This window comes from Arvicola amphibius, chromosome 1 (assembly GCF_903992535.2).
Source record: "Arvicola amphibius chromosome 1, mArvAmp1.2, whole genome shotgun sequence".
Taxonomy (NCBI): domain Eukaryota; kingdom Metazoa; phylum Chordata; class Mammalia; order Rodentia; family Cricetidae; genus Arvicola; species Arvicola amphibius.
The window spans coordinates 127809249-127835999 of NC_052047.1; the positions used below are offsets into that span (position 1 = coordinate 127809249).

General features: G+C 47.2%; 1 protein-coding gene across 1 annotated transcript in view; it reads left to right on the forward strand.

Moving 5' to 3' along the window:
- Positions 1 to 26751, forward strand: part of LOC119828097 (katanin interacting protein) — a 169014-nt gene that overhangs the window by 35546 nt on the left and 106717 nt on the right. The window contains 2 exon segments of the mRNA XM_038350156.1: positions 16280 to 16356; positions 25855 to 26024. Of these exon segments, the coding sequence (XP_038206084.1) occupies positions 16280 to 16356; positions 25855 to 26024 (247 nt within the window).

Sequence of the window (26751 nt, forward strand, 5' to 3'; positions counted from 1 at the left end):
AGCTCATCTCACTTAAACCTCATGAAGAGCAAACGTTATACATTTGCCAGCTCTTATTTCTGCATTGTAGGTAAATGCCTCCATGTGATCTTCCAGAGCATTAATTTTTGCTCTAACTGTATCTTCAGTCTTTTCTTTCTTTCATTTATTTATTTATTTATTTATTTATTTATTTATTTATTTATTTATTTATTTATTATGAATACAACATTCTGTCTGTGTATGCCTGCAGGCCAGAAGAGGGCAGCAGACCTCATTACAGATGGTTGTGAGCCACCATGTGGTTGCCGGGAATTGAACTCAGGACCTTTGGAAGAGCAGGCAATGCTCTTAACCACTGAGCCATCTCTCCAGCCCCCTTCAGTCTTTTCTTTAGCCTTTGATCTGTGTGGTTTCAATGGCTAAATCTTTTCTGTGCGATTTCAAATTAACTCTTCCATTTTTAAGCTCTTATTATTTGATGGATGCAGTTTCCCCATTTGTCCTTCTGATCATAATGAATATAGTTATTGGGTTTTTGTTTGGTATTGTGTTTTTTGTTTTGTTTATTTATTTATTGGCATCTTTTGAGAAAGGGTCTCACAACTCAGGATCCTTTTGTCTTGGCCTTACATTACCAGAAAAACCAAACAGGGAGTTATGTGCCATCGGATATAGCTTCAGTATGTTACAAGGGTTCTACTTACATCGCTGTGATTTTCTTTGGTTATTTTTCATAATTATTAAATTGGCCCCTCTCTTTCCTGTTGTTTATTTTTCTGCTTGTTTGGATGATTGTAGATTTGTATCTTGATTGCCTGTCTTTTCTCTAGATCCTGATTTTGTTGTTTTGTTTTTTAATGTAATTTATCACCAGTGATTGTGGGCAAGGGATGGAATTTGCTGCAGTAATGGGACACTGATCTATTAGTTGGTCTTCTGAGCCCAGGACCCCATTTCTTCCAGTTATGTTTTGCCTTTCTGTGCCAAAAGTCCACTGTTATAGTCCCTGAACACTGGGCAGATGGAAGGACCACCTTCTGCCACTTCTTAGAGTTTCCATCCAGTCTGACACCAGTCTGGGGCCTCTATCTTCCTGAAGATTGTGCTGCTTCTAGGTTTGGAGCAGCACACAACACCTCCCCTGTGCCCAGCTCCTTCCCAGCTTCTGTCTGCCATCCAGCTCTCAGGATTTCTTAACATTTAGAATCTACCATTTGGCACCCTCTCTTTTGCCGAGGCTGTCATGGGCTTTGGATGGTGTTGCTTGTTTGGATGTGGGTAGGAGGAGGCTGCTGTGTAGATATTTCCTCTGCCCGAGCTGAGCCAACCTGACCAGTTCTCAGGGTGACTTTCTGTGGGATTTCCACCTTCTGGGCCACCTTCCTGTCTCAGAAACTATGAGGAAGTCCAGCTGTGGAGCGGTCAGTGTAGACTGGGGGGACAAAGTGTGGTCTCTAGTGGTGACTGCTTTAGATGCGCTCTCACTCCAGCCTGCGTGACAAAGTCTCTTCACTTCATGCCTCGCCTCCTCACCTGTCAAATGAGAGCAAAGATTATAGCAGCCACCTCATAAGCTGATGAAAGTGTCCATTGAAATAGTGCATGCCAAGTGTGCAGGAGGTGCTTAAACACCTCCCCTCTCTTGTTCTGAGCAAACATTCCTTTCTTCCCCCTTCCTTTGTTGACAGTGTTTCAGCTTGCCTCCCCAGTGCTAGGATTACAGATCTGCACCACCACGCCTAGCTCGGAGCCAGTGTTCCTGGGGCACTTATTGCTTGTGTTGTGTCGGTAGTTTTTGGAGCTATAGCATGTTGTTGGCTTTGTGCATGTGCATGTGTGTGTGTGGATGTGTGCAGAGGCCAATGGTGAGTATCTTCCGTAATTGCTCACCATCTTATTTGTTGAGACAGGCTCTCTCACTGAACCTGGAGCTTGTCATTAGCTGTTTAGCTAATGAACTCCAGGGATTTATATGTTTTTTGCATTCCCTATCCCAGTGCTGGGCTTGCAGCCGTGCATAGCCATACCTGACTTTTCCATTTGCTAGGAATCAGAATTCAGGTCCTTAGGCTGTGCAGCGGGTACTTAGTGTCTGAGCCGTCTCCCCAGCCTCCATACTCTTGACTTTAAAGCCCTGTCTTCTTCCCTGTGTACTTTCCTTCACTCAGGCTTCCCCTTCTAGTGACTTTCCTTGTCTGGGGCCTTTCTCTTCCCAATGCAGTCTATCCAACCTTCCTTGGTCCATCTCTAGCCTGTCAAAATTGTCCTGAACTTAGATTCCGTCATCCATTTTTTTTTTTTTTTTTTTTTTTGGTTTTTTGAGACAGGGTTTCTCTGTAGCTTTGGAGCCTGTCCTGGAACTAGCTCTTGTAGACCAGGCTGGTCTCGAACTCACAGAGATCCGCCTGCCTCTGCCTCCCGAGTGCTGGGATTAAAGGCGTGCGCCACCGCCGCCCGGCTCCGTCATCCATTTTTTTCCTTTGTCTCATCCCATCTAAATGTCATCCTTAGACTTTATAAATAGCCATTGATAAAATTATGGCCTGGCCTAGGATGAGACCAAGGAGAAAGTCTCATGATATGCCTTCCTTCCTAGGAAGAGTAATGTAGATGGCTAGGTAAGATGATTAATTTGTCCAGTACCTGTAATAGTATGTCCTTGTGGCTTGATTATGATAATATTAGCATGGTGAGTGTTATTTACCATGGCTAGGCACTGAAGTAAGTGTTTTCCATGTAATGCTGCTATTACTTATGGTAGCTCTGCTAAGTATTGTGTTACTCAGGACTTGTATTATGAAAATAAGAATGATAACACTCTGGAGGTGCAGAGGTGGACTGTGTACCACAATGCAAGGCTCTGAAGAAGGGTTGCTTCTTAGAAGCCCAGAGCAGGGTGTGAATGTGGGGGGGCGGGGTCATGAGCAGATGGACTGCAGGCTCCCAGGACGTCATCTTCCTGCTGCTCTTGTTTTGCTAGCTCGTTCTTGCTGCGGCAGTCTTCGTGCTGGGTGTAAGCTAATGTTCTAGTTTACTTTCTTTATCTCTCACTTTTTCTTTTCTTTTTCTCTTGAGACAAAGTCTTGCCACATAGACCCCACTGTCCTGGTACTTACTCTGTAGCCCAGATGGGTCTTAAACTTATTTAATCCTCCTGCCTCATCCTTCCAAGTGCTGAGATTACAGGAAGGCGCCACTGTGACTAACTTAGCTTTCCTGCTTTCTTAGTTCATCTGGCAGAAAATTCAGTGACTTCTAAATTTGTTCATCCCCTTTCATGAGAGTAGCCAGGCCTCTAATCCCAGCACCCAGGAGGCAGGCAGGAAGATCTGGGCTACATATTGATGGAGGGAGGGATGAAGCAAGGGGGGAGAGAAGGAGGGAGAGAGGGGGAGAGAGAAAGCATGAGAAAGAGAGAGAGAGAGAAAGAGAGAGAGAGAGAAAGAGAGAGAGAGAGAGAACAGCGTCTTCCTAGACCTTCTAATATAAACTTCCCAGATTATTGGCCCACTCTGATGTCTGTTTCTGGGCCATCCACAGCCTGCAGCATGGTCACAGGTCCTGACCTGACTAACAGGAATCTAGGTTGTGGACCTGTAACTGATAGAACAGGGCGAGTCCACAGTCCAGCCACTTGTTTAGTTTGACAAATGAAAGGTCCTCAGGCTAGACTTGCTAGTGTCTGAGGCCTGTGATGCGCAGCCCCTGTCATTTGTGCTTCCACTGGGAGCCATGGTCATTTCTTTTCTGGAGCTTGCTTGGCACCTTGTCTTTGCCGAAGTCTCAGAACTTCCAGTTTGATGGAGGCACACTGATGTGAAGTCTCATTCTAGACCGTGGAGTCAGTGAGGCCAGGCTCCATGTCATGCTCTGCCTCCCCACGTCTGCAGCTGAAGAACAGGGAGGAATAGCGATGGCTGCTTTACAGTTGGGATGATCCTGCTGACCAAATGCATGCAAACCCTTGGAAAATCCTCCACTCAGCACAGAGCAGTGAGCCCTCCTAACTATTCATTAGTGGAGAAATCCCTGAAGAAAGCTTCAGCTTCTAGGATGGGGACTTCAGGAAGCATTGGTGGGCAGAGAAGGGATCAAGAGATCAGATTCAGCTGCAACTACAACAAAAGCTTAGGGGCCACAAGCAGTCCCAGTTGAAGGGAGATAGCACATGGTGTTAATGTGGCTGCTCATGTGACCCTGGCTTTATAGTGAAGACTGTATGATTGTTCATTCTGCATTCATTCATTCATCATTCACCAAAGATATTCACTGAGTGCCCACTAAGTGCTAGACACTCGTCTAGGAAGCGAATGTATTCTTGGAATATATGCCCTCGTGGTTGGAGGCCGACTGAGCAGTACATACAATGTGAAGAGCATTAGAAGAGCAAAACCAAAGTGGGGTGGAAGCAACATGAGTGCTGTTGAAGAATGAGCTTAGAGGAAGGAATGATAACCCAAAGGGGCTCTAGGAAACACAGAGATCTGCAGAGGGAACTGCATGGGCTAGAGCAGTTGACCTGGGGCGAGCCCTGTAGGGTCCCAGCAGAGAAGATGGCGGCTGTTTGGGGTGCAGCAGGGGGAAGGCGGTGGGAAAGGGTGAGATGAGAAGAAATAGAAGGACTGGACGTTTTTAAGCAGGCAGATAAAGCTAGGAAGGCTTCAGGGATGCCAAGAGGTGAGCCAAGCAGGATACGGGCATCTCCATCTTACCATTGCAGGGGGGCACAGCCTGGTACTCCTGAAGGCTATCTGGGACAGAAGAGCCACTGATACTATTATTTATTTATTTATTTATTATTTTAGTATTTTATTTATTTATTTATTTATTTAGTTAGTTAGTTTGGAGGCGAGAGGGTGATTTGATTTGTTACTCAAATACACATGAAACCAGCCTCCTTACAAATGAGGACTCACTGTTTCCCAGGCTGAAGTGCTGATTACTTTCCCATCCTTTCCTAACTTCTCCTGGAGTAACTGTTGCCTCTGAAACCTAGCATATGTTCTTCTAGACCTTTCTCCATGTGTGTGCAGGGCTGAGTACCCACAAAATATGTGTAGCATTTGTGGTGGTTTTGGCTTTGTGTTTAGCACAGACAGTGTCCCTCTGAAAACACTGTTTTATAGTGTACGGTGGAAGCTGTGATTTGTCTTCACTGCCTGAACTCTACGCTTCAAACCTATTCTAGGTGGCTCTTGAACCTGGCATATTTTGAACCTGGCATAAAGGTTAAAATATATGCTGAGCTTTTAAGAAGATAACTTTCATCTAAAACTGGGCATGGTGGCTCATAATTGTAATCCCAGCACTTGAGAAACTGAAGCAGAAGCTAGCCTGGGCTACATAATGAGTTCTAGGCTAGCCTGGGCCACAGAGTGAAACCCTGTCTCAAAAATCAAAGAAGCAATCAAAGAGCACTAATGGGGACAGACATACTGCAGATGGTTTAGCTGTCCCCACTGGAGGATATCCGGGTGGTTTCGCCTACCTTTTGATACTTTTTCCTAGGGTACCTATGAGTCTTTTTTATAGTTGGGCTCTGGGGAATACAAAGGCTCAGTCCCACTAGATCAGATTTTGTTTTTCCAATTTCAGTGGAGTCTACCCCTTTGTTCCTTGAGTGAATATGTGAGCTGCCAGGGATACAGCAAAGGACTCACTCAGATCTGGTTGAGAGTGGGCTCTTAGGAAAGACCCTTGTTCCTTCCTGCTGGATGGAGTGAACAGGAGGCCCAGAGGCCTAGAAGGTGGTGGGCTGCACCCACTCTTAAGCATATGCTCCTTGCAGGATAAACACTACCTTGAGGGCCAGACAGACCCAGAGCCCTTCCTTTCCTTCTGAAAGCAGAGCAAGTATGCAAGCCCTGACTTCTTCTTTCCTGCCAGCTTCTGCCATGCCTGGACTGCTTGAAGCCACCCCTTTGATAACACGCCAGTAGCAACATTATAAAAGCACTATTTTGAGTAGAGCAGGCCAACTACCCTGTCACTGGTTCCCTTATTCCCTGCTGATGTTCCACATCCTGCCTTCTGCTCCCAACCTGATACCATTCTATGCTTGCCACTGTGACAACACTTTCAAGGGTTGGTGCACAGCCTCAGGCTGTGATTGTCACTCACCAGGCTGCCTAATTTGAAGGTGTGATGGCAGTCCTTCTTTGGGAGGCAGACCCAACCCTGCCACAGCTGCTTTTCCTGAGATAGTCTGCCCAGCCACTTCCTGCATGAAAAGGAAAGTTGGTATCTTAAAAAAACTTATGTCGGCCGAGGAGATGACTTAGTGGGAAAAGTGCTAATTTGAGGACCAGACTTTTTCGAGACAGGGTTTCTCTGTAGCTTTGGAGCCTGTCCTGGAACTAGCTCTTGTAGACCAGGCTGACCTTGAACTCACAGAGATCCGCCAGCCTCTGCCTCCCAAGTGCTGGGATTAAAGGTGTGTGCCTAGCACGTAAAGTCAGGCATGGTGTTGCTTCTGTAGCCCCACTGCCAAGGGCGCAGGAGCAGGAGGATCCCTGGGACTTGCCAGTCAGTCATCAAGCTGAAATGGGGAGCTTCATGTTCAGTGAGAGACCCTGTTTTAAAAACGAAGGTGGACACACCTTTATCACCACCACTCACAAGACAAAGGCAGGCGGGTCTCTGAGTTCAAGTCCAGCCTGATCTATGTAGAGAACTTCATTCGAGCTAAGATTACATAGTTACACCATATCTCAAAACAAAATAAAAACTTAAGGTGGAGAATGATTCTTCCACTTTTAAGATACTACCTTTGAAGAGGACTGTCAATTTTGGAGACTCTCCCAATTCCTCCCTTCCCTCCTGTGACACCAGCTCCAGGGGATCTAATACCTCTGACTTCTTCCGGCACCTCCTAGGGACACACATCTAATTAAAACCAGCAACAAAACCACCAGCCATCCCTCTCTGTGTACATGTCCAGCTTCTTCCTGCTTGCTGTCATTTTTAACCAGGCTTTGCAACCCACAGTCCTGACTTCTAGTAAGCCTGGCCCCTCAGATAGCAAATGTAGATTCAGGAACTGGGGGCTTTGTGATACACACCTCCATGGCAATCATATTTCAGATTAAAAATTGGAGGCCATGGCCTGAAGAATTAATTGCATTTGGGGGACTTGCTAGTAGACATTTGAATCTGGGTCATTGTGGGAAATCCTGGCTAAATCAGGATTAACCATGAAATATCCTGGAGGGTGGCCTTTGATGAAATAAGTCTGGGTCCTGCCCTAGGAGCCCAAGGTCAAGGAGGGAATCACAAACTGTCTTAGGACCCCAAGTAGTTTAACATCCCCTCCCACTCCTGTGCCTACCTCCTCCAGACCTCTAACACCTGACTGAGTGCATCCTGGCCTCCACCTGCACCCTTCACCCTCAGTTGCTTCCTGATATTCCTGCCCCTCTACTCAAGCAAGCACTGTGTGGCTTCCTGTTAGGTTGGTATTAAGGGCAATTTCCTTGCTGTGGTCACATAGCTCTTGTGGTCTGCTACTCTCAGTAGTGACATGTTTTGAACCTTTGTCCTCATGGTTGCCCCTGTTCGTTCTACGCATTCTTGTTCACCATAGTGGTGAGTCTCTTGGCCTGAGACTCCTCTCCGTTAAGACTCTCCCCTCAGCACATACCAACTAGCCTGCTCAGACCCAACCATCACCAGCAGAAGGTTCCTCAGACCCCCAGCACAGTCACATTTCCTCTTCAGATCACTTGTAACATCAGCTCGCATTGCTGCCTGCATCGGCGTGTGTAGTGGGGGGGTAGACTGTTAGTCTTCCCTGATGGACAACCAGTTCCGTGAAGGAAATCCTAGTTCAGCAGGAAGGTTGGAGGGCAAAGAGGAAAAAATGACCTGCTACTTTTATATTCTCGGGGAGTATTATCTTGTATGAAAGCTGGTGCTGTCTCTTTTTTTGGAGTTTTTTTGTGCTTCTGAGGCTCAGATCCAGGACTTCCCACGTGGTAAGCTATTGCTCTACCACTGCTTGTCTAGTCCTTCTTAGTTTATTTTGAGGCAGGGTTTTGCTACAATTGCCCAGGCTGTACTCAAGCTCATGATACCCCTGCCTCAGCCTCCAGAGTAGCTGCAATTTAGGTGCCAATGTACTAGTGATTGGTTTTGAGCATAAATCTAGTTTGGGTCCCCAGATCCTGGTGCTTTCCCCTAGGTGTCAGTGAGATAGTTGGCACCTGCCATTGGTTAACCACAGGCTTCAAGCATGCTTCCATGTCAGAGGACCAGGCTCTCACTGTCTCTGTGATCAAATAGCATGTTCTTACCGTGTTCCATCTCTGCTCCAAGATGGGCCCCAGGGCTTTCACATGCACTGTTCTTCCTGCATGCCCTTCACCCTGCTTTCCTTACCTAGTGAGTTCCTTTTGGACTCAGTGCCATGGGATGCCTCTCCCCCACCCCGTCACCATAGGCAGTGCCAGGCTTTGCCCTCTGCTTACTGCTGTGTGGCACAGGCACCACATTGCATGGGAGCAATTGTTCTTGTTTCTACCTCTCAGTTCTCTGAAGACAGAGATTTTATCTTCCTCGCTTTCCTCTTCCTCCTCTTCCTTCCACACTGTCAGCTCCACATTGAGAGATGGATCACGGAACCTGTGGGTACCATTTCTGCCCTTGGAGTTGGGTGTCCATTGAGTGAGGCCACGGGAGAATGAACAGGTATTTACAGTGAGAGTCACCCGGCTGGAAGAATGGTGGGTGGGTCATAAGACTGGGGTCATAGGGAACAGTCGAGAAGAGCTACTCATGAAGCAAGCTCACACTCCCTGTGAAGGGCATTCTAGGTAGGGGAGGCAGCAAGGGCAGTAGTCTGGAGAAGAGAGCAGACTTCCCTGAAAAATGGCCAGCAGGATATATGGTCCATGGATGAAGTGGAAAGATGGAAGTGAGGCCCATAGAGAGTGCTGGCAGCACATGACTGGCATTTATCTCTGTCTCCAGCCGGCAGCCCGATGCAGGAGAAGCTCAGGGGACTATAGCAGGGTTAATAGTAATGCCCTCCCCCATTTCTCCCTGGTTTGGGGTTTGGCGTTGGTGGCCCCCAGGGTGACACCAGCTCAAATAGCCTTGTCTACTGGGCTAGGAGTGATCAGGATTATCTTCTGATAGAGTCCCTGACCTGGGAAAGTGTTGGTGTGTCGGGCAGGCAGGTAGACACTAAGATGGGAGACTGGAGAGGGACATTGCCACCTTGGTCATCTTTTCCCCCCATCAGGGCCAGAGACCATTCCAGCAGGGCTCCAGCAGGTGAGCTATTAAGTTTCCTGCGTCAGGTTCACTCTGGCAGTGCAGGATGCACAAAGTCGGTCTCCTTCTGTGGCAGTCAAAGGCTGGGTACAGGGAAGCTGAGCCCCTCCTCCTTTCCTTCAGAGCACCTGCTAAGAACTTTGGCCTCACTGCAGGTCCTAAAAACTGGACTGGATGCCAGTATGTCAAGTCTGTCAAACCCTCTAACAGCTTCCTGGCCAACTCAGTATAAGGTCGTGGCCTTCTTGGTGTGTTGTGTGGAGGCCTGATCTGGCTTTGTCTGTCCTGGCCAGCTGCTGTTATCTGCCCCACCTGCCTCACTGGCCCTTGCTGTGTTCCTGTCTCACAGCATTTTCTGGTCCCCCCCCAACCACCTGGATGCCTACTTTCCCAAATACCTTCAAGGTCAACTTCATGGCTTATAGGTCATCTCACCAAAGAGGCATTCTTTCTCAAAAAAAAAAAAACTTAAAATTTTTATTTTATAGTGCGTGTCTGTGTGAGGGGGTTGTGCACACAAGTGCAGTGCCCTTCAGGACCAGAAGAGGGCATTGGATTTCCCTGGGGCAAAGTTGCAGGTCGTTGTGAACTGCCTCATACTGGAGGCAAAGAACTGAACTTGGGTGCTCTGGAAGAGAGTGTGACCACTGAGCCACCCCTCCAGCTTGCAAAGAGGCCTTCTTGGGCAGCTTGCAGAGACAACCCTCCTTGCCTGCCGGCACTCCTGCTCACTGCCTCCTCACTGAACTGTGAGCCCCAGCTGCTGCTGCTGTAGCCCAACACCTTAGATGCACACCAGACCAAAGTGGGTTCTTGTGGAATATTGAAGAATGCATGGATTTGTAAATGGGAGTGACTCCACCCTCCATGGTGGGTGGGTATTGGTGTGTGAGTGGGGACATCTTGCCTAGAGGGTCCGTTTCAGCATGGTCTGTATTTATTACCTACGGTTGCCTTCTGTTTATAGCGTGCTTATATTTTTCACTTACAGCTCTGATGGAAGATTCCTTTTAAAGTAAACTCACTGAAGGTTTTTTAAATCCTCTGCCTTCACCAGACTAGGACGTAATTTATAATCCATGTGTGACAATTTACAAGAGAACTTTTCGAGAATAAAAAAAAATATCAGATGTGGTTGAAAAATGATTCCTCAGATGGCTATGGGGAAGATTTTTTTCCCCCCATAAAGGCACAGTGTCCTGAGGCATGGAGTCCAGAGTGGAGACTATAACTCCTGACCCCAAGTGTGCAATCTCCAGGTCTGGTTATCCGATGGTTGTGGTGCATAGCTGGGAGGCAATGGCAGTTGAGATAGTCAAACTACTTGTTTATTTGCCTTGAGGAGTCTTTTAGTCAAATACCTTTGTTTACGTGCTTTGAGGAGTCTTTGCATCCAGGGCAGGAGAAACCCTGTTTGCTTTTTGTTGTGTTGATTCATACCACCTCTAGGGGGCAGTCTCAGCTGCTGCTTTAGGTTTTCTTTGTACTACAGGCGTATTGGATATAGAGGATGTTTGAGGCTAAGAATGTGGCTGATGGGTTAGTAGATGTGATTGAAACACAGGCGTAGAGTTTTGGAGACCTCAGGACCCAGAACTTGGTCATGATAGACTCTCCAGGGAAACAGAGAAGTTGGGCCTGGGTGGGTTTTGAAGGAAGAGTAGGAGTTGTGTACTATAAGATGCATGTAGTCATCCTTATTGTGGGCATAGGGACATTAAGAACACTTGTCAGAGCCTGGTGGTGGTGGCGCACTCCTTTAATCCCAGCACTCAGGAGGTAGAGGCCTGTGGATCTCTGTGAGGTCAATGCCAGCCTGGTCTACAAGAGCTGTTCCAGGACAGGAACCAAAGCTACAGAGAAACCTGTCTCGAAAACAAACAAACAAACAACAACAAACAAACAAACCATTTATAGCTGGGTGGTGGCAGCGCATGCATTTAATCCCCACGGAGGCAGAGGCAGTTGGATCTCTGCATTCGAGACCAGCCTGATATATAGAGCAAGTTCCAGGACAGCCAGAGATACACAGAGAAACCATTTTGAGAAACAAAATAAATAAATAAAAAGAACATTTATCATAAACCTCAAGGTATGTCTTGGTACTAATGTGCTTACCCAGCCTGTATGAGTTCCTAGACTTGACTATTAGCATCAGCAAAAACCCAAAGCAAAGCAAACTGAACCAAAAAACATTCATTAAAGTATTGCTTAATCCTCTGCTGAATGTTTCTCTGGACCCACCAACATTGTACAGGCTTTCTAAAACCATTAGCTCTTTTGTCATACTGTCTAGACCTCAGATCTAAGTTATATTTACACAGTCCAAACTAGCTTGAGTGAAAAAAGGAGGGTAGCTGGGCGTGATGGCACGTGCCTGGAATGCCAACTGTCAGAGGCAGAGGTAACAGGATTGCAAGTTCAAGGCCAGTCTGGGTCATAGAGAAAGTTCCGGCCATCATGGGTTATAGAGCAAGACCCCATCTCACAAAAAGGAAGGGAGAGAGAGGAGAAAGGGAGGAAAGGGAGAAAGAGAGAGAAAGGGAAGAAAGGAGAGATGGGTGCCATATTCTGTCTTTTACTGATAAAAATGAAAGCTACCCAAAAGTGGTAGAGGGGCAGTGCTGCCAATGAGGCTAGGAGACATGATATGGAAAGTTCTGTACATTCGGTCTGGTTCTGCTCTGGTTTCTGGCATCCACTGGTGTGTGGGGGGGAACTCATCCCCATGGATAGAGAGCACCTGCTGTGTGCCATCGTTTGAGCCTGACAGGTCAGGGGTGATGTGAGAATGAGTAGAGCTTTGGAGATTCCCTAAGAACTGAGGCCTGACCACACCCCCTGAGGCCCTTCTGGCCCCCTTTGCTGCTGAATTTGTACATTGTTTTTAATGATTTATGTGTCTCCCGTTTGGGCTCTAAGTGCTTTAAGAGCTAGTGCAGGTTGTGGACTCTTCCTGGAAGAGTCCTTTGGGTAACACTTGTGTGAGTGTTCCCAGAAGCCCCTGCGGGGATCTGGCTGGTTGGTGTATGGCATTGAATGTTGCAGTGCAATGCCCCTGTGACCCAATGGCAAGTGTTACCATTGACGTGGTTCACGTGGCATATGCTGTGAATGGAGCCTGTGCAGTGTAGCCCCTGTGTGGCAAGTCACTATCAGGATATCCACAGGCTGGGCTTCCATTAAACCTCGGTTATAGGGCTGGTAAAATGGCTCAGTGGGTAAAAAGCTCTTGCCTCACAAGCCTGGAGACCTGAATTCAACCCTCAAATCCCACATAAAAGTGGATGGAGAGAACCAACCCTATCTAGCTGTCCTCTAGCCTCAATGCATATGCTGTGGCACATGTTCCCTACACACACACACACACACACACACACACACCATGCACACAGATACAATAATAAATTTAAACCCCTGGAGTGTATGTAAGGCTGCCAGCCCCTTGCATCCATGCAAGCACCCAGCAAATGTTGGTGGGAAACAGAGAGGATGAACTTGACCCTTCCTTGAATTTTCATTCCATCGTTTCTGGCTCCACTTTAGAAATAAGGAAATAAAACCCCTGCCATGTGAAGTATGAACCTAAGTCGTCTGTCGTCTGTTTCTCTAACAGAGTACATGAGAATGGGTAACTTAGAAAGGAAAGGAGCTTGTGTGGCTCTGGGGCTGGGGCTGGGGCTGGGGCTGGGGCTGGGAAGTCCAGGACATGGCAGCGACTTGAGGCACGGAGCACCTTAACATGATGGGAGGAGGAAGGGTGAGAAAGTGAGGATGTGGGAACAGAAACAGACAGGACAGCCTGGTTCTGTAACAATCCAGTCTCACAACGGTGACCTGTCTCATGGGAACTTTCACTCCTACTGTTTACTAACCCCTTGTTTGAATGATACTCATCCCTCCACAAGGTGGAGCTCTTGTGGACTATACACTTCGTAAGCCCGTCCTCTCACCGCCTTTGCTGTGGGAAACAAATTTCAATCAAAGTTTGGAAGGGACAGACCACATGGGAACCATAGCAACCTCTGTTCTGGATGCAGCACTGTGATTTGGAGCCAGGCCTAGACCCCAAGGCCCAGGCTCATGGATAGTCAGAATTACAGGCTGAATGATGGAAAGCTGAGCAAGTAGAAGAAGGTTCAAGTATGACCCACAGCCTGGTTAGAGACCCACAGGGCCTCCCAGTCCTCCCAAATCAGAGCCACCCTGTCACCACAGTCTCCAGGTGACCAACATTTGAGAGACAGAGGCTGGAAGAAGGGGAGCTGGCTGGATGACCTTGTCTATGTCTCCTGGGTGGCACCTGCCTCGTGGTGGAAGAGAAAAGATACATTCCAGACAGGGTCTGAGGTAAAAGCCCATGCGTCCTGGCACACACTTATATCTCTTTGAAGTCTGGACTGCTTCTGAAAATGCCATGGAATGTTTCATTCAATACCGTAATGTATCAACGATTACTTTAATATTTCAAAATGGTAAGGCAAATTGCTATGGAGTCAGTAGTGTTTTGGAATATGCATGGCATGAATCTCCTTGTCTCTTAAGTAGGGTGATAATAATTAGAAGGGCTACAGAGACCAAAAGAGAAGGCTGGCTGTAGAAACTCCTCCCCAGAGGCAGGGTGTTACTTGACTCTCTCACAGAAGTGAGGTCTCTCCTGTGCTTCCCTGCATGCAAGGAGGAGCCAGGCTCAGTCCCAGGGACATGAGGAAGTTCTTGAGGCAGCTCAGGAAGCCAGAGAGATCTACCAGTTTTTAAATTTTCTTTTAATTTCATAATGCTGCCCTTTATACTACTGCTCACTGGCTGGGCAGCCAGGTTAACTAGAATGAAACTTAAGTGACACTCAGGTTTGAGGGACTGGAGATGTGGCGTCGTGATAGTTATTGCCTAGTTAGTGTAGGGTCTTGCTTATTTAAATGTGGTTGTTCACGGCACCAGCTGGGAGCTAGTTAGGGATACCCACAGGGCCTCCCCTTCCTCCTGAGAGAATCTAGCAGTCCCAGGGTGACGTGTGTACACACCAGCACTTGAGAGTCAGAAGTCTGGGAGAAATAAGGCTTTCTGGATAAAAGGAAAACTGTGGGTGACAGTGGAAGAGACACATATATGGTAACAACCTGGGGTTTACAGTACATGGGTGAAGAAGGGAGGATTATGCCATTAGCACTAGTCTGAGAGTGGCTGTTAGTGTTTCCTATCCCCAGGGCCCCATTGCCTGGTAACTGGAGAGAAGTGAAGATGGAGAGGGAAGCAAACAGTTGTGTAACATCTGTAGCTGAAGGAGGAAGATTGGTTAGAGAGGCCCAGGCAGAGAGCTGGACAGGAAGGGGTCCTAGGCCTGTGAATGCCAAGGAAGAGTCAAGGGAGGACAGAGAGGAAGCTGTGGGTGTCCCTGGCTGGGCCCCCAGGAAGCATGGAGACGGGTGCTCCTCTGTTCACCCAGTGTTACATCCCAACAAGCGTGCTATAAACTGGAAATACCTTAAGTTGAAAAATGCACAGAAGAGTCAAGTGTGATAGTGTATGCCTCTAATCCTAGCACATAGGCTGAGGCAGGAGGATTGCTGCAAGTTCAAGGCCAGAATGGACTATGTAATGAGGTCCAGCTAAACTGGACTATGAAGTAAATCTCAAATTCCACAAACCCACATATGCATGTAAATTCATACATACATGCATATATACATACATACAGTCATACACATCTGCTTGGGCTTTCTGTAGCTAACCTTCTTCTTTTGCTTTTAGTTATTGATGCTAAGCATCTGTCTGCCTCTCTCTCCATATATATTGGCTGCTATTTGTATGTATAGTATACATTATTAATCCCTCCATAATACTGTAATAAATTGTCTAAGCCAAGCAAGGTGGCACACACCTGTAATCCCACTACTTAGGAGGCTGAGGCAAGAGGATCACATGTGCAGAGTCCACTGGGGCTATATTTTGAGGCTTCAGCTCAAAAACATAAAACCAAACTATTCAATTGTAGTAGGCTGAGCTCTGATAGTCAGATTATATGGCACAGTGCTTAAAAGCCATTTGAACCCGAGGACAGAATGTTGTGTGAAGCTTCAAGGCAGCACATGAACTAACAAGTGATTGTCCAGATACTCTTTCAGGCCTGGGTAGGTCTCAGGACCCACAGTGAGTGTTAGGAATCAGTTTCTCCCTATAACTTGACTCTGCTGCTTTGCCAGTGTTATTCTCACGTTTTTCCAGACAGACCTGGGCCCCCAGAGGAAAGCACAGCTTCTTCCTGGGAGTATCAGCAAAACCCCAAGGTTGATTTGTCTTCTTCCCCCCAAACTGTGACTCCCTGTGGCTGAGCAAAGCACATGGTGATGGTGCTTCCAAGCCAAGGCAGCATGACCCAAGGGGTGGCCAGAAGAGCTGCCATAAGCTCCCAGGGGAGCCGCTGAATTGAAAGATAGAGCTAAGAGGCTCTCAGAAGGCAACATGGGGCCCTCTTGCCAGAAAAAGATCTACAGAATCACTTTCTGTAATGACCATGTTGTTTCTGATCATCGGGGATTCCTCTTGTGGTGAGAGGAAAACTTGAGGTCCCTTTTCATCAGTTTGGGGTGACCTGGTGATGACTGACTGAAATGGCTGAGTAGTGTGTGTGTGAGGAAACATCTTAGGTGCCAAGTTTGATTTTTGTTTTTGTTTGTTTTATTTTTGAGGCAACATCTCATTATGTAGCTCTGACTGTTCTGGAAGGTGCCAAGTCTTATCAGAGTCCTGGGCTTCATAGGGCATGGGGGGGGGGAGCAGTAAGGAGGCTGGGGAACCAACCTTCGTTCACAGATTGGTGAAGCTATATGTACTTGGGGCCTACTGGGCTCCCATGCAATCCCTGGAGCTCTGGGTCGCCAGAGTGATGCCCCAAGGGGAGCTGGGCCTTCGTCAAGGTCGGCCTCCCAGCTCAGCCAGCCTCCTGCAGGCTATATGCAGCGCCCAGCTTCAGTAAAAACATCCCTGCATTTCCCTCTCACACTGCTCTGTTTCTTCCTTTCAGGGTTATACTAAGGACATGGTGACAGACTTTGATGAGAAACATGATGAGTATTTAATATTGCTTCAACAGAGAAACCGGTAAGAGCGAGCCGCCTGACGGCAACCTTTGTTATTAACCAAATAAAAATTGATTTCGGTTTATTAATAGCACACAGGACACAGGAATGGGGCCCAGAGTCCCCCTCCATGCAGAGGCTGAGGTTATTACCTGCACTTGCAGCTCCATGCCTTCCCCCAACCCCCAGCCATACAGTGCTTTAGTTGTATCCAGTGTTTAGTGTTTTGATTGTACAACCACTTGTTGGTTGTGCAAGTACCACCTCTTGTCTCATGGTGGAGAGGTGGGGGCAGAGGCATAGAAGACCCCTCAAGTCACCTGGAAATGGTGGTCTATATCTCTTGGGCATCAGCTTGCCCTGGAAAGCTGAGTTTGTGGAACAGCAAAAGTCAGTTTACTTTGTGTCTCAAGTTGCTTGGAGTGGCATTTAAAGTTAGGGTGGGACCTATTGGGTTCTTGCAGAAGCTCACACCACTACAGTGTATAGTGGTCAAGGTTATAGCAACCTGGTGTAATATGAAGGCCTGTGTTCCTTTACATAGTCAAGCAAGTTCATTTTTAGTTCATTGTCGTTTGTATTTAGACCTGAACCTTCCCTTCCTATGAGCTGGATATTCCAGCTTAGAACTCAGGAATTGCCTAGTATTGAGGATCTGGGGAAAGGAGTATCCCTGTAACTTTCCTGTCCACACTGAGCAGCAATGCTATGGGTGTTTATAGAAACACAGGTGGAGGAGGGGCAGAGAGCCTCTGTGTTGGCAGAGAAATAAGGATCTAGATTTGTATTTAATAGCATTGGCAATGAATTCAAGTCAAACCACAAGCCAAATAGAATTCTGCAGAACCACTAACCAGATCTGCCTGGGATGGGAAAACCCAGCAAAGGCAGTAATTTGTGTTATGGGAGGGTCTGTGTTAGGGGAGCAGACTTGTCTTGCAAGTAAGTGGTCTGAAAGGTATCAGTTCAAATCCCATTCAACCATTGGTTTGGGGAGCCCTGGTGATGGTGTTGGGGGTGTATGGGATGACCTCATGTGTTACCATGTAGCTCCTCCACTCGTTATACAATTTCATTAAGGTCCCTGTCTCTGGGCTGAGGATGTGGCTTAGCTGGTAGGATCCTTGCCTAGCATGTATAAAACCTTGGGTTCAGTCTCCAGCACTGTATAAAGCTGCTGTGGTGGCACATGCCTGTAATCTTAGCACTTCGGAGGTAGAGACAGAATAATCTAAAGCTCAAAGTCATCCTTGGCTACATAGTGAGTTCAAGGCCAGCCTGGGCTACAAAGACCTAGACAGACAGACTGACAGACAAACAGATAGATAGATCCCTGTATCTATGACAAGTCTCACTCTCATTTCCATATATGCCCAGTGAGTTGTCAGTGCCAGAAGTGGTACCCCTGTGCTCAACCACTTAACAGAACTTTCCCAGCTTCCCAGGGGCAGGCAGCTCAAGTGAGAACAGCAGACAGCTCCTGCTGATTAGACCCCCATGGGTGTTTTTCTTACGCCAGGAATTGGATGTTTTTATTCAGTCTCTGGCAGGCTGGATGTTGCCACTGAACACCTGGGTGATGGTTTAATCATTTCAGACGCTCATCTGGGAAGAGAGTTTCTTAGCTCCTTATGACCAGATTGTTTCTCATTAATCGGGGATCAATAAGTGCTATCACAGAGATGCCGGCTGACAGCATATGGGAATTTCACAGAGGAGGTTGTAGCATGGTGACAATTAAAAATATATTGCAGTTGAGTTGCTGTAAATGGATGGGGTGGGTATCACTGGATGCAGGAAATAAGAAAAAGCTGGAAAGGAACCCCCACCAGGGACTTGTAAAGAAGGGGATGCCCAAAATAGTGTTTAGGTTGGCTTCAAGGCACCTTTTATAAAATGCCAGCCACATATTAGGTGCCATAGTCCACCAGATCTGTGAGTCAACCTGATAGAAAGGTGAAGTGATTGCAGCCATTTGACAGATGCTCCCGGTGTGGCGAGCAAGAAGTGGTGGAACTGGATTATACTTTATTTTCATTTTTTTTTTACATTTTCATAGTGATTAAAATTAGAGAAACCTGCCAGGGCTGCCAGTGGCTCCAAGTATATACTAAGAAAGGACTTGGTGGGTTACTTGGAGACTGAGTTGTGTGCCTGGCATGATGGTAGAGGCTGAAGACTGAACTGTCCCTCAGGAGTGAGCCCCAGGCTGCTTAGCTAGGTGAAGAGTCCCTTTGAAGGGGCACTGTCAGCAGAGATCTGCCCAGGATGTATCTGATCCTAGGATGCTTGTTGATATGAGCCTCGTATTTTGGGAGTGCTTTCCATGTGCCTATCCCCACCTAGGAAAGGAACTATTGTATGAAAAAGGTAGATTGTGTTAATATTTTCATTTTGTTTTGGTATTTTTAATTTAAAAATTATTTATTTATGGGAAGCATGTACATCATAGGCTGAATGTGGAAATCAGAACTTGTGGAAATCTCTTCTTCCATTATGTGTCTTTGAGGACTGAACTTGGGTCTTCAGTTTGGCTGAGTGGCAGTTCACTTGCCCAGTGTGCACACGGCTCCAGGTTCCAGCGCCACATGGCACTCTGACTTCAGGCAGAGCTGGTTTCAGGTGCTTAACTTAGAACATCAAAAGCCCTTTCTGCTTGAATCTCCTCCTGGGGCAGTAGGTCCAGCTCCCTTGAGGCCATGTTCTCCTGAATGCTTCCTTCAGCCGCTTTTCTCAAGGACCAAATAACACAATTGCCAGACTCTTAGAGCTGGTGAAAATCTGCGTCCCCCCTCCACTCCCCACGCTGCAGCCTCCTTTGCTTCCAGCTCTCTAGACAGGAGCCTAATCTTCTCAGTCAGTCCTTGTCACTCAGCCCTTTGGTCCTGCTGCTTGAGGTTACTCAGATCTGCTCAGGTGTGATTACATCTCCCGAGAGACTGAGTGGCCAGAGTCACTAGGAAGGCGCTAGGACAAAGCAAAGCTGCCCTGTCCCTTGAGCCTCCTTCCTGGCCCTCTCTAGCCCTGCCTGCAGAACATGACAACTCTTCGCTTCTGGTACAACCATGGTGGCTTCATGTTCATCCCACCAGGGAGCTCATCCAGGCAGACAGTTGGGCTATAGACGTCTCACCTGTCCCCTTCCTCTGCCCAAGCTGCCCTCCTCACCTTCCAAATACAGCTTCCGGGGGTTTCTTCAGGAGCAATATCTCTCCCCCTCACTTCATGTGGGATTGGGTGGGAGTGACTGACTCCATAGTCCAATTTCCTGGAGCACCTTACCAGAACAAGACTGATTAGTGGGGTGTAGAAATGGAGTCCAAGCCAGGCCCTAAGGTGCCCTCTTCTGGAAGGGCTGTGCTGGAAGCATTGGGAAAGAAGTGCTCTCTTCCCCAACGTAGCATGTGCGTGGGGCTCTACCATGACGGGGCAGCTGTGGACAGTCAGGGACCCTACACTCTAGACAGCTTTATGCAAAACAGCTGTCCATTTTAAGAAAGCATCTTTCAGTGATGCCACCTGAATGTCACTGCGTTCATCTGCAGCAGGGAGTTTCTTTACCCATTCTTTTCACAGTATGAGTAATTATTCCCTAATCTATCAATTTCTTGTATCCACATTCTCATAAATCATTCTGCTTAAGTAGGGGCCCACATGCAGTGCCAGCTCCAGGTCTTGGGCCGTGGGACAATGTTTCAGTTGTGATGCTGGGACCCAGGGCAGTCTCTGGAGGGAAGTCAGAACATGCTCTCCTCCTGGCAGGTCAGTCTCCTGGCCCATCCTCAGCCTGCTGACTCCTCCTCCGAGCACTCTTGAGTTCTGTGCTCCCAGGAGTGTGCTGATCCCTGTTTTGTAGATCATCACTTAGCGACTTGTGTTTTCCTTCTGTTCTATGTTGTTGCCCAACAATCGGGCACATTGCAGGCTTCCAAGGCTGGCAAGAGATAAGCAGTCTGTAATCAGTGTTCCTGCCATCCTTGTTGAAAAGATGGATATGTCAGCTGCTGAAAACAGCTGACAAGTTAACAAAGAAGGCCCCCATAATGCCACCACCTTCCTCCACAACTGACGTCATTTTTATATTTATCATCTTCTACTCAGGGCCCACAAACCCAGTTTTTTTCTTCCAATTTTGCACTTACTACATACATACTGTTCTGTTTTGGTTAATTTTTAAAGTTAGTGTACAACTTTTTTTTCATCATGGCATCTTTATATAAAGATACTCCTCCCTCCCATTTACTGTTCTGTTGGTGTGCGAGTGTATGTTTTTATGTATGTGCACACACGTGTGTGTACATATGGAAGCCAGAGGTCAACCTCAGGTATCATTCCTCAGGTGCTGTCCTCCTTGGTCTGGGGCTTGCTTTGCCAGTCAGGCTACAGTGCTGGCTATCAAGTGTGTGCTGCTACATCTGGCTTTTAGACCTGGGTTCTTGAGCTCAGGCCCTTATACTTGGTGGAAGAGTGCTTCACTGAGTGCCGCCCACCCCGACCCTGTGAGGAGACCACAGGTATGTTCCTGGGGTCTTTCCTGTGCTGCTGTAGCATAATGTCCCAACCTCCACTCCCCAGCCCCGGATGCTGGCTTGTGTTCAGGATTTGTTGGTCTCAGTACTAACCATTTTCACTGCCAGGATTATTACTTGGAAATTGCTGGAATGTGCTTTCTGGGAAAAGATCAAATCTGCAGCTTTGTCTGTGTTTTCCTCTTCCTCTGAGAAGGGGCTGTGAGTTGTCAGCACTGTCGGAGTTTGTCCGTTGCCCTACTGTCTCACAAGCTGTTTTAGCGATGACTCTAGAGTTCAAGTACCCAGAGTTTGTATCTCAGGCCTGCCACATAGCGGCTGGGTGACTTTGGGCAGGTTACTCACCCTCTCTGTGTCCCACTTTCCTTGTCTATGGAGTGGGGTAACAAAGTAATCATGAAGAGTAATGTCTTCCTCAGTTGGTGCTTATTCTTGTGTTCTGTGTCTGTGAGTGGCAGCTCACTGGGACATGTTTCTCAGCATTCCTGTGCAATTGCAGCCAAGGGCAGCAAAATATGTTAGTTGCTTGACATGTTTGTTTAAAGAGGCAGAGCCGGGAAGCTTTTGGTCTTACTGTCTTTCCTTTGTGGCTGTGAGGGACTTTAGGCACCTTAGTTTGCAGTTCTGTGGTTTTTCTTGGTGGTTTTGCGATTTCAGCTGGCTCCAGATTTTGTGAGCGTGTGTGTGCGTGTGTGTGTGTGTGTGTGTGTGTGTGTGTGTGTGTGTATGTGTTTGTGTGTGTTTGTGTGTGTGTGTGTGTGTGCGTGTGCGCAGAGAGTGGTAGTGGTGAAGTCCAGGGAACAGCCTCTGCTTTTGTTCCTTGCTACCATTCACTTTGTTTTTGAGACAAAGCCCCTTGCTACCCTGGAGCAATTGATTGGCTAGACGGGCTGGGCACTGAACTCCTGCAGAGGCTTCTCCCCTCCTCCCCCCTTCAGCACTGGATTACCATGCCTGGCTTTGTTTGTTGCTCTGTCTTTTGAGAAAGCTCTCTCACCATGTAGCTTGGCTGGCCTGGAATTCACTGAGATGCCGCTGCCTCCTGAGTACTGGGATTAAAGGCCTGTGCCAGAGTCTGGGGATCAAACTCAGTCTTCATACTTGCAAGGCAAGCCCTGTACCCACTGAGCTGTCCAGGTCAGGTGTCTTTACTTTTATTGTTTCTTTAGAGGCGGGACCTCACAGTCTAGTCCAGGCTGGCCGCAAACTCACTATAACCTCCTGCTCCAAGGGAGGGATTACAGGTATAATCACCGTGCTTGTTTCTGTCTTTAAACACAAACATAGCAAGACGATTGCTAGCAACTGTGACCGGATGAAGTGCTGTGGCTGGAGCTGGCAGGAACCTCACCCTGCTCCTCCCTAGGAGCCGTGGGTCAGCACAGGGTAGTTCTTTATTCATGGTGGCTTCCCGGAGCATGACCTGAGTCCACTGTGTTCAGAGTCAAATTTGCCATACAGCATTCACCCTTATGTGATGGTTATTATTAGTCCAAAACTTTGCAGTATAGCCTCAGGCAGATTCTTAGGACAAGGGCAGAAAACAGCCCCGTTCTTTCCAAATATAAGAATGGTCTCTAGATCAGTTGCTAATATTGTGCCCCTCTGAAACCTTTGTTAACTTCGGGGATGAAGAGATGACTCAGCAGTTATGAGCACTGGCTGCTCATCCAGAGGACTTGGATTCAATTACTGTCACTCCTATGGAGGTTCAAAACCCTCTGTAACTCCAGTTCTAGGGAACACAACACTCTCTTCTGACCTTCTTAGGCACCAGACACACATGTGGTCCACAGACATACATGTAGGCAAAACACCCATACACATAAAATAATCACTTAAAAAATTTTCCAACTTGCTAGGTTTTTAATCACTAAAGGGAAAGCCTGTTTGTTGACTTGAGAATCTAATTACCACGGGGTATAAAGGTGTGTTTAAAGACTGAGAACCTGGCATCCCATAGTCATGGCTCTGGAGGGGCTAATGAAGACACTATACAATGTCATGTCAGCAATGAGTTACAGACTGTCACAGTCTTTTAAACTGATGTAATAAAACCATGACCAAGGCAGTTTACAAAAGAGAGCATTTAATTGGGCTTACAGTTTCAGAGGGGTAAGAGTCCATGACCATGATGGTGGGGAGCATGGCAGCAGGCAGGCAGGCAGGCACTGGAGCCGCAGCTGAGAGCTAACACCCTGATCTACAAACAAGAGGCAGAGAAGCACAGCAGGAATGGTAGGAGTCTTCTGAAACATGAAAGTCCACCCCCAGTGACACCCCTCCTTCAACAAGGCCACACCTCCCAACATTCTCAAACAGTTCACCAACTCAGGAGCTTATGGGGGTCTGGGGTCATTCTCATTCAAACTACCATATTCCACTCCCCACCCCCATAGCCTCAAAACCGTATCACAATGCCACATGTATTTAGCTCAGTTTCAAAAGTCTCCATAGTCTTTCACAGTATAAACACAATTTAAAAGTCTAAAAAGTCACCAGGTGGTGGTGGCGCACACCTTTAATCCCAGCACTCAGGAGGCAGAGGCAGGTGATCGCTGTGAATGGTCTACAAGTGAGTTCCAGTACAGTCAAAGCTGTTACACAGTGAAACCCTGTCTTGAACAACAACAACAAAAGTCAGCTTGGTGTGGTGGTGCACACCTTAATTCCCAGCACTCAGGAGGCAGAGGCAGGCAGATCTCTGAAGCCAGCTGGTCTACAGGGGTGCATGTTATGCCCAAATCCCTGAAGTCCCCTCAAGGCCAACAAGGAGCCCGAGTCCCATATGTAAAAGCAAAGAGCCTTTATTTTAATCAAGATTGCAAACTCCGTCTCTCTGCATGTCCAATGTGTTGGAATAAACAGAGAGAGCTCTGAGCTCAATTAGAATTGGGTTCTTATAGTAGTAAAGGTGGGGGTGCGGAGTTTCTGAGGTTCAGGACCCCTGATTGGCTGACATTTGTCTAGGGGTGTCCTGGTGAGTGTGCTCTGGCAGGTTATCCTATCTACAGCAGTTGGAACTTAGGCATTTCCTTTAAATGGTCTGTTCTTGGGTGGAGGTCGGGATGTCTCAGCTTGTGGTTTTTTCCTGCTACCAGGCATTGCTTCAGGGTAAACTACTGAGACTCGGGCCTCTCATTAAATTTATCAAGAGCCAAGTTCTACTCTGGCAGGAGATAGTGGTTGGAAGTAAAGAACTTCCTTTGGGTGACCTCCCCAGACTTAGCTTATCATGGCTGGCCCCCACAGTGCACAGAGAAACACTATCCCAAAAAACACAAAGCAAAACAAGTCCAAAAAGTCTCCTCCGAGATTCAACGCAGTCTCTTGATTCTAAGTCTTTATAAAAATCAAAAAGCAGATTACATGTTTCCTACATACAATAGCACAGAATATACATTATGATTCCAAAATGGAGGAATAGGGGCATAATGAGGAAATACTGGACCAAAGCAAGACTGAAATCCAGGAAGGAAAATTCCAGATCCTCTAACTCCATGTGTGGTGTCAAAGAGCTCAGACATCACCCTCCAGCCTCACTGACTGCAGCCTCTTCTTAGCCTGGGGCCAGTTCCACTGCGCAGCTGCTCCTGGAGACACCCACAGTCCTGGCATCTTCAGATCCTGGGGGCTCCAGAGCAATACAGGCTTCATTTTCGTAGTTTCACACAATGGCCTTTCTGGGTCTCTGTGCAGGGACTCCCTGCCACATGCATTGCCTTGGTAGCTCTCTTTAACCATAGAGTAAGGGACCACAACCCCTTTTCTTTGGTATCTTTCATGACTCTAAAGCCAGAACCATGTGGTAGACACTGCCAAATCCTGCTGCCTGCTTGGGATGGATCCTGGCACCTCCTTGATCACATTTGCATAAGCTTTCCTTTGTAGGTGGTTTTTAGGTAGAGGAAATCCCTTGGACCTTTTCCTTTTAGAAACTGCAGGATTAGCTAGGTGGGGTCTTGTCCTGAGGGCAGCTCTTCCTTTATCCCTTGTCCATCTGTCCTCTCCTCATCTCCTTCAGCAAATGCCTTGGCTCCCACATTACATTTCCTGGGGTTCTTTGCTCCTCAAACTGGACATTTTATGTTTCTTTTTTGCCCTGCTTGCTCTTTTTCATTGCTGCATAAGAGTGATCACTCGAACCCATGTGACAGAATCAGTATCAGGCCATCTTGGCATCTCCTCTGCCAGCAAAATTAGTCCAAAAGCTTTTCAGTATAGCCTCAGGTAGATTCTTAGGAGCAGGGCAGAGAGCAGCCTCATTCTTTGTCCCAATATCACAAGAATGTTCTCTAGTTCAATTGCTAACATTGTTCCCCTCTGACACCCAGAGCCGGGCCTCAAAGCTCAGATTTCACTCGGCACCACCGTCTTCCAGGCTCCTACTAGAATGGCCCATTAAGCTCTGTTTACAGCATTCAATTGCTTTCCTATTCCAAAGTCCCCAAATCTTCCATGTTCCTCCAAAACAGCATGGTCAAGCCTTTCACAGCTATAGTCCTCTTCCAGATCCCAGCTTCGGTTTCAGTTACTTTTTTAATGTTGTAGTAAAACAAGGCAACTTATAAAAAGAACATGTTTGATTGGGCTTACAGTTTCAGAGCTATAAGAATTCTTTTACCATCTTGGTGGGAAGCATGGCTTCAGGCAGGTCAGCATTGCACTAGAGCTGCAGCTGAGAGCTCACATTATGACCCACACACATGATGCAGAGACGCAGCACACTGGGCATGGTGGGTGTCTTTTGAAACCTCAAAGTCTGCCTCCAACAAGACCATGCTTCCTAATCCTTCCCAAAAAGTTCTACCAAATTATCCAAATGTATGCGCCTATGAGGCCCATGTATCCAAATGTATGAGCCTCTGGGGACCATTCTCAAAGTATCACAGAGACATTGTCATCACTTTGTCAAAGGAGCTCATTGCTGGCTTTGGGGACACGGAGATCAGGCACTGCTGGGATCCAGGCAGGCAATCTTTTTCTTCCAGACTATTAAAGCATTTGAAGGCCAAGGATCCCGTGCAGCTGAGGCTGGAGCACTTGGAGCAAGGTTTCTCTGTCTATGTCAATGGGGCCAATTCAGAGCTGAAGACATCCCCACGGAAAGCTGTGCACACAGACTTCTCCAGAAGTGCCTCCCAGGCTGAGGGGTCACAAGGTGAGTGCAGACCCTCCCATGCCAGGCAGCAGTGTTTTTAGTTGAAAATTAAGGGATGGGATGTAGCTCAGTGTTAGAGCACCTGCCTGGCAGAAACAAAACACTACAAAAGAAAATTAAAGACATAAGTTAGAGACTTTGGAAACACCCTGTATATGTGAGCTCACTAGCAAATGTGTTAACTGTGCCCATCTGTCCAGAGAGATAGCCCAAGAGCAAGGGAGAGAAACACTCTTGAAGGTGCTGGGGATGGAGCCCAGGGCCTCACATGTGTTCAGCAGCCACTCCAGGATTAAATCCCTTTTTATTTCTTTTCAAACTAGATGTGGCCTCCACGTCCCAAACCAAAGGCAGCTAGAGCAAGAAATTTCAGTTTTTCTATTATCCGAGGCTCTAATGTCCATGATTTTAAGGGCTATTCTAAATAATACCTGATATGCACATATTAACTTTAATACCTAACACCTATGAAATGTTTTATTCCACTGTTCATTTTTACATTTAGTTAATCCAGCCCCTTCATGCTTTAAAGGGATTTCATGTGTCCTCTGAGAGCCTATAAGTGGGATGGAAAAATTCTCCGCTTAGTCTACCTGTAGGCAAACTGGAAAATGATTTAGTATTGAATGGATAGAATGGTTGAACAGGTGGGACCAAGCTTCAGGTTGGCTGTGTCACTCTGAGGAATCTGCTTGATCTCTCTGTATTATTAGAATTCATTGCTTTA